This window comes from Papilio polytes, unplaced genomic scaffold (assembly GCF_000836215.1).
Source record: "Papilio polytes unplaced genomic scaffold, Ppol_1.0 DF822067.1, whole genome shotgun sequence".
NCBI classification, from domain to species: domain Eukaryota; kingdom Metazoa; phylum Arthropoda; class Insecta; order Lepidoptera; family Papilionidae; genus Papilio; species Papilio polytes.
Genome location: NW_013527137.1, coordinates 8,835,827 through 8,844,461, shown reverse-complemented (window position 1 = coordinate 8,844,461; position 8,635 = coordinate 8,835,827). Strand labels below are relative to the sequence as shown.

The 8,635-nt window shown below is 32.8% G+C and overlaps 1 protein-coding gene across 1 annotated transcript; it reads left to right on the top strand.

The window, feature by feature from the left end:
- Positions 1-1,954: 1,954 nt before the first annotated feature.
- LOC106107152 (fatty acyl-CoA reductase 1-like) lies at positions 1,955-8,444 on the top strand. Its single transcript, XM_013287866.1, has 13 exons — positions 1,955-2,079; positions 3,964-4,055; positions 4,631-4,747; positions 5,256-5,413; positions 5,495-5,585; positions 5,770-5,915; positions 6,034-6,143; positions 6,259-6,342; positions 6,667-6,775; positions 6,886-6,962; positions 7,083-7,245; positions 7,498-7,755; positions 8,116-8,444. Exons 2-13 carry the CDS (start codon positions 3,981-3,983, stop codon positions 8,273-8,275), a joined length of 1,548 nt encoding a protein of 515 aa, XP_013143320.1. The 5' UTR covers positions 1,955-2,079; positions 3,964-3,980; the 3' UTR covers positions 8,276-8,444.
- Positions 8,445-8,635: the final 191 nt, after the last annotated feature.

The window sequence follows — 8,635 nt, the reverse complement described above, 5'->3', positions numbered from 1 at the left end:
GATGCCTGCACATATCGGCGACGAAATTCAAAGTTATGTGTGTGAAGTCAACCAACCCGCAGTGGGCCAGCGTGGTTGACTATGGCCTAGTCAACCCTTATTAGGGTAGGCTCAGAGCCCCTCGGTGGGGACGTATAGTGAGCTGGTGATGATGATGATGGAATTGAAATCGGTCATATTTCTCTATATTGGAAAATATAATTCTCATACTAAAATCAAAATCAAAATTATTTATTCAGTACAAAATTTTCAACTCTGTTTTTAAGTTATGCCTTAATTTAAAACATACCTTATCTAATCTGTTATTATAAAAAGGAAAGATTTGATTTTTTGTATGTCAATACATAATAGTTATACATAATAGTAATAGTTCAATAACTAACACAAAAATTACTGGACCGATTTTAAAAATGCACCATTAAAAAGCTACCATATGTTACCACTGAGTAATTTTTTTTAAATTTCACACAGAAGAAGTCGCGAGCAAAACTTCTATATTAAAACATAATTGTTATTCTAACTAGACGTTAGTAAATCAATCTAAACTGGCTCAACAGATCAGTTCACATAGTCTTGAACCGTTGAAATACGGCTTAACACAAATTAGCTCGGAGCTCAACGCGAAGTACATAACTGTAGGTGTCAATGAGCCGCGATCTGTTCGTTAAGTCACAGCTCACTCAAATCATACCTCTACGTAGGTACTGAGCTGATCTGCGAGTCGGTTCACTGATCTATTTCATCCACGTGCTGATCTACAGGTCATTTATAGTTGAGTTACCGTTGCTAATTATGTGTAATATTAAGTATAACTTAAAACTTTTGTACTGCATAAAATTGGACGTTTATAAATATTGTGTCCTATAGTAAGATAGATATAGAAATATAAACGGTGTAAATATATCTAAATCACTAAATAGTTTTATTAATAATTATTCAATGTGGTATATCTTATTAATTACTGAATGTTTGTAATTACTAATTATTGTAATAAAGTGCTATTAATATAACCTACAAAGGAATGTAAATTCAGATTAATTTAAGGAATATGAAATAAAAATTGGTATACTTTTGGTATTCATTTGTAACGATTATTTACAAATTCTTGTTATGCCATATAATGGTTCGAAGTCCAATTCGTATCCAGTTCATCGCAAATGTTCGTTTCATACCTTGTCATGTTTAGTAAATGAAAACCTTTTGTATATTTGCATTAAAACAAATAAGAGTTCTATAATATAACTAGCGTCTTTAAGGATAGATTTAATATGATATTGGATGATACCATAAAGGACTCTTCAATTGCCATTGTGCTTCCTAAATGTAAAAGTTACAATGCTAAAGTTCCAAAATAGTTTTATGAATACCATGGTACCGTTACGAGATACTATTTTCTTCAATTATAATGCGATATCCGTCAGTGTTGCTTGTTTGATCACATATTGGTATTTATTAGGGTTGCCACAAACAATTTTGAACAAGTGTAACTTCAATAGTCATACTGCCATCGTTAAAACCGTTTTTACTGAGAGTCCCTAGAGTCTGAGTACATAACAACAGTTACAGAAACTTCAATGACCTCACTTGAATGAAAACTAAATACTGGACATAAACAATTTTTCCCATACCGCATAACATACTTTAGATTATACAAAAAATATAAGTTTTTTTAAGACAAAATAAAAACCGTGTTTACGTTGCTGATACCACCATTTTACTCGTATACACAGCGCATTGAAAGTCGTTTAATGGTTACTCAAACTATCCCTTAGTTTAGATTTTATTTAACTTTCCTCTTTTAGTCGAATTAAAGTCACTAAGTGTAGTAATTAAAACAAGTCACCGCTTCTGATAAACTACTAATGGGATAATAAAAATTTGGTTTATTACCATTTGTGAATCATTAGTATATATTAATAATCATCAACTAAGGACTGTATAATGACCAAGTAAGCAGCCCTGACCAGTTCGTAACTACAATGAATAATTTAATAAAGTTACATCCACGTTCAGTATATTTCAGTAAGCATTCGTGACCACTTCGTCGTACAGCGCACTTCACACTTCAATAAGAATAAGGTTAGTCAACAAATATAACACTAATCCTTTCTAGTATTATCGTTTTAATGAAACATGGAGTCAGCGTAATTAATGCAGAAAATCCAACAATTTAAAAACTAAATATCAAGATTATTTTGCAATTTTGTGAAAATACAACGTCGCCAACGACTGTTTTAGTCGGTACAAGCCCTTATCTTTGTTAGCCCTTGAGTGGTAAGCGTGGGTTAGGCATTTCCCCACGATAAAGAAATATCAGTTAAAATTCTGTTAAACGATGTTTTTGCTATAAAAAAAAGTGACATACACTTTTTTATTTGCTAGATTTGTTAATATTTCTATTAACAATCCAATACAGCTATTGAGTTGTCTTTTTATATTAAGTTAAAATTATTAATTAAAAATGTCCCTTCTTACATATATAACAGTTTCGAATGACAATAATAGGCATTTCCATTTCCATTGTATGTAAATAAGTAAGTTCAGGTTTTAATAAACCCTAAGCAGTCCAAATATTTAAGGGCTATCTCGAATATTTGCCAGTTGCGAGAAAGTATTCGTAATGTTATAGACATTATATGTCATTTGTTGGAGTACTTTACTCCCGGTAGGCTGCAAAAACCTATACAAATATTGTCGATGACGTTACGAAAACGTTTTCATGAATATTCGCAATAAGCCCTCTGTACGTTAAATAAGTCACAGGTCAATAAAAACAAATAAAATAGCGAAATTTATTTTATTTCTTTGAAGTTAAAGGTTTGCAAACATTTTAAGCCTACGCATCAATAGTATTGTTAAAAGTTAGAACTTGTTACTCCTGCATCTATTAACTTCCATTAAAATCCCGTTAATATCGGCTATTTCGAATAATTCCAGATAGACAAGAATTTTAAAAATAATATATCGTGTGCATGAAAATGCTGTCACCCACAAGTAAGCTGTCGCCCACAAACTTAGTTTGCGCAAATTTGGACCACGCGTTAAGCCATTTTCGTCCCGCAATCTGGAATTTTTCTTTTGATAGTACAAACAGACTATCCAATTTTATTATATGTATGTATAGATTACATAGAAATACATTTTTACTAACTGTATAGATTGATCGCGCTTGATCGCACACCGTAAAAATTATGTGTAACCCGACATGTAATCAGTTTTCCTTTTTTAATACATTGATCCATTTGAACCACAAAGCTAGTTGCGTTGCGTTGTAAATTGCGCATTGTATAATGATATGATAAATACAGCAATGTCCTGCAATTACATGTCAAATATTGGTAAAGGTTGCGCACTCGTACGATAACTAGGTTGTTTATACACTTTCGCATATTTTAATGGTCAATTTAATTACGATGGAAATTAAAGATAATAAAACAGTTGAAATGGAAGATAACTTTGCATTATTAGAGTGAAATATACCAACATAATATTGTTTGTAACTAAACAACAAGAGGCTTAACACGAAAATTTGTGAAACAGTAGTTGTCGGTGTAAATGCCCGTTGTATAAATCTAATACGAAATTTGACAATAAAGTTACGTATACTGTCTCGAAAATATTCTATGATAGTTACAGTTATATTCTAAATTCTATTTTTGTACATAAATAATTTTCACATTACACCCTATTTCTAAAAATGTTCATCCGCGTGTTCTAACCTATGAATTTAAACTATCTCCTAGCTAGATATTAGTATTATTTTAATCCGTAATTACCGATAACATTTACACTATAAAGGGCCTGTCCACCAAATTGTAAATTGTCTGACAACAATCCAATTTTGTTACCTTATCTGACAGTGACGTCATTTTTAGGCTATCTGAGCCTCTATCAGCCAGTGGTGGTACAGGCTATAAGATTTATGTAATGTTGATGATGAATATTGAACAATTTTCTTTACAGAATCTGAAGAAAACAACATGCAGCCGTCAGTCGCTGACTTTTATACCGGAAAATCTATTTTAATAACAGGAGCCACTGGATTTGTGGGCAAGGTAAGTTAATGATTTTTTAAATAATACGTGTTCGTGTAAATACAATTTAAAATCAAGTCATCGACTACAGTTAGCAGATTTTAGAGTAACTATTTAACCTTTCAAACAAGCTTTATACTTTCTGTAAAATTATTTAAAATGCATGTCATTAAAAATTTGTTAACCAAATATGTTTGTAGGTTATTTTTGTACAAACCGTTAAATTAGGTGTCTTTATTTTGCTAACATATATTTGATTAATGTTCAACTTATACGTCACCGATTTAATGTGTTGACGAAATGCGAGTCATGTTCTATATTCAGTCGCGCAAATGCGACTTATATACAAAATGACAGTGGCGCTAATAAGTAGGACATTTAGGGCCTGTCCCACTAAATTGTAATTTGTCTGATAACAATCTACCGTATAAATATGTGATGGATTTTGTTCTCTTATCTGATAGTGGTGTCATTTTAGGCTTTATAAGGTTCTATCGGCTAGTGGTTGGACAGACTCTTAGTAGAATTAGCGGCTAACTACAAGTACTAATTTTATAGAACGATGGAGTCTATACACTTATTGTAAATATTTCCAGGTACTAGTGGAGAAGCTTTTGAGAAGTTGTGGCGGCGTCAGTAAGATATATTTATTGTTGAGACAGAAAAAGGGAGTGAGCAGCGAAGATAGATTGAAAGAACTATGCAATAATAAGGTAAAAGTGAAACAAAGCTTGTATTAGGATACTAGCTGTTCCAGTGCGGCTTCATCCGCATGAAGTGTCAAAATTCAAATGCACAAATGACAATTGCTTCCTTGATGTTGGCAGTAACTTATGGTCTCTTTCCCACATAAGGATTTTTATCTAAAATATTTACTTTAGTTTAATGGCATGAAAATATATAGCCTAAAGCGTGACGTAAGTGTAGGGCTTATTATTAAATAAAGAATTATTCAAAAATATGCTGTAATTGCTGACATCTTAGGCAATAAAGAAGTGTGTGTTTACTCTTTATTATAATAGTATAGAAGTATAGATAGATAGGTCAAAGTCGAATGACGAATGGTATTGGCGTCCGAGTGATCGCTTCATTCCTTTCACAAATAGTTTTTGATGCTTGCAATTTTTTATTTAATATGGGTGTAGTTATCAATGTAACATTTGCACTATATCTTGCATTCGTGATGCTTATTGCTTTTAACTTTATAAATATCATTTTTAGTGTTTCGAGAATTTGAGAGCGAAACAGCCTGAGGTATTCAATAAGCTGAAACTTGTAGCCGGCGACATACTCGAAGACGAGCTTGGTCTCTCAAATGACGATAGGCAGGAGTTGCAGAAAAACTGTAATATTGTGTTTCATAGTGCTGCTTGCGTCAGGTAATCAAATAAAATCTCTAAAGTATACACGAAACGAACAAGATAACCAAGACGATATTCTAGTGTTATTATTTATTTTAGATTTGATCAAAAATTAAAGGATGCCGTTAACCTGAACACCACAGGGACTCTGCGTGTTTTGGAATTAGCCGAGACCATGGAGAATCTAGAGGTAAGATTTTACATGATTCCGTCTAACAGGATGTGCTTAAGAAATTGAATTCAGATATGCCGACTAATAGAGATGTATGGAAGAGCTGCGTATACTGTGTTGACACTCCGTAGGGACAAGGCTGATAATATCTTATTACGCGAAATTTTCTCTATAATTTTATATTGCTATTATAAAATATCAGGCGTTCGTGCATCTATCGACGGCATACTGTCGCTGCGAGCTGCCCGAGCTGGAGGAGAAGCTGTACCCCGCCATGCACAGCCCGCGGCGTGTCATGGACATCATAGAGTGGATGGACAACGACATGCTCAATTACTTAGAACCCAAGTATGTCAATTCTTGACTAATTAAAACAAAAAACAATCGTTTACTTAGAGCTCTAAGGCTAGGTAGGCCCTTTTAAATTGTTGGGTATTCGCTAATATTCTATTTTTTTTTTGTACAGGCTGATTGTTTCGGAACCAAATACATATTCCTACACTAAAGCGATAACCGAGAATTTAGTCGCCGAATATCAATCGAAATTTCCAATCGCTATCGGCAGGCCATCTATTGGTAAGTGAAGTAAATAACGTACATTTTTTTAATTGTCTAATATTTCCTATAACTTTGTGTAGTAAACAAACTATAAAATTGTTAAATTAATAGATGAAATCTTCTTTTATTACAGTAACTTCTTCATGGAAAGAACCAATGCCCGGTTGGGTAGACAATAAGAATGGACCTACTGGACTTCTTATTGGAAGTGGAAAGGGTATGTAGTGTAAAAACATATTTAATTTATGGATCAAATTAACCAAACCAAATTACTGGCAACACACATGTACAAAAATATGTTGTATTCAAAAACAATACACTTAACAATACACTTTTGTACAGTGTGTTCAACTCAAAATGACCTTTAAGAATAACAGACAGGATTGTATTAAACCAGAGTTGGGGGCGCCGGGCTCTAGAGGGCGCCAGTCAATGATCTTACTAATTTTAAAGGCGCGGACTGATTTCACATTCAGGCGCCCAATTTTATTAAAACGGGTCTTGTAATAGATAATATGTAACTCTATAATTTATCTACCAGGAGTAATTCGCACAATGCACTGCGAACCTTCCTACCATGCGGACGCCATACCCGTCGACGTCGTCACAAACGGATGCATATTGATTGCTTACGCGACTGCTATTGACAGGTAAAATATTTTAAAGATAAATAACTACAGTAGAATATTCTAAACAGAAAACAGTCACCCCTAGAACAGTGCGCACGCATTCTACTTAACAATTATTTTTTTAATTTCAGGTCTAAAGAAATGCGTATTTATAACATAACGCTGTCCGGTATAAAGAAGATTACTTGGGGACAAATTATTGAAATAGGTATTATAAAAATTACAAACGTTTTTGCTAAACTAAATAATAATATTTGGAGAACTGCTCGTTACTTAATTAATAAAATAAATGTTACAATCTCTAATAATTTAAATAAATTACTTATAGGTAAAAAATGGGTTACCATATATCCTTACACCTTGGCGCTGTGGTATGTAGGCGGCAACATCAGGTCGTACTGGCTGACGCATCAGTTATACCTCATATTTACACATCTCCTGCCAGCTTATCTTGTTGATGCTCTGCTGTTTCTACTGGGAAAGAAAACATTGTAAGTACTTTTGTGGTTGTTCTTGTGTGTATCTTACTTTAAACTTTTTTCTTTAACATAAACTTAAATTTCTTTCCCTCTCTTTCCTTTCCGTGTTTGAATCCCAAATTGTACTAATGTAGTTTCCTTTCTAACTCCTTTCATCACATCTTCATCTAAAACTTGCCAGTCACCCTCTCTCCGTCTATATTAAAAAAAATGTTAGATGTTTTTGGTATATTGCACTTTAAACCAATTAAATTTATTTTTTAGCATGGTAAACGTTCAAAAACGTATCAGCCATGGTCTCAGTGTCCTCCAGTACTATACGACAAAGGAGTGGTATTTCAAGAACACCAACTTCTTATCCTTACAAAAAAGGATAAGCAAAGAAGAGGATGACATATTTTATACTGACATCAGCGCTTTAGATGAACAGGAATATTTGAAAGATTACGTTCTCGGCGCCAGACACTATGTTCTCAAAGAGGATCCTAACAATTTACCGCGTGCTAGAAAATTGAACAACATGTAAGTTAATATTACATGCAAGAAGTCTTTCCTTTATTAATAATGGCGGTTAAATAAAAAAAAAGTCTCTATTACTCAGTGATAATGGTAAAAGAATTTAAAAAATCGGCTGAGTAGTTTTTAAGTTTATTCTTCACTTATAAAAATGCAAATCATACCACTAAGTCAAATTTGCAGACATATTACTACAGGCGCTTCAAAAAGTGTAAGGAAAAGTATAAGATTTGCATTATAAGCAAAATAAAATATCTTTTTAAAACCCACAGTCCATAGAAAATGTATAATCTAAAACAATTCATTGAATTGTACTATTTACTTTGAAATTAAAAAAATAATATAACCAATTTAAATGTTTTGCAGACGTTACGTGGTGGACATCGTGTTTAAAATAATCCTCATCGGACTCTTCCTTTGGTTCTTGTACTCGCGGATTCCGGCGATGACTGCCTACGTTGCTTCAATCGACAATTCCTTAAGAAGCTGGCTGGAAGGAGAGAAATCATATATTTCGAACGAATAAAATAATAATAAAAACATTAAGTAATTCATTGTATATTTTTAATGATTTGGTATCAAGATTATGGAATATTTTTGTACATTTTAATTCATCAAATAAACTTCCTCAAAGGACATTAAATAAAATACTTTTGTTTTTTTTTAAGGAATAATAAAGGAAAAATAACACTAAACCAGGTTTTTTTTTCATCTCCCATTGAGTATGATAAAATTCTTGCCTATGTTTCGGTCGTGCGGGCAGACACACGCAAGTGTTTTAAAAATTATACTTCTGTCGCACGGAAAATAAACCATAAGAAGGAATATCGAAGTTTTCATTTATATTATAAAATACATACATCCAATTCAAATTTCATCTATCTAT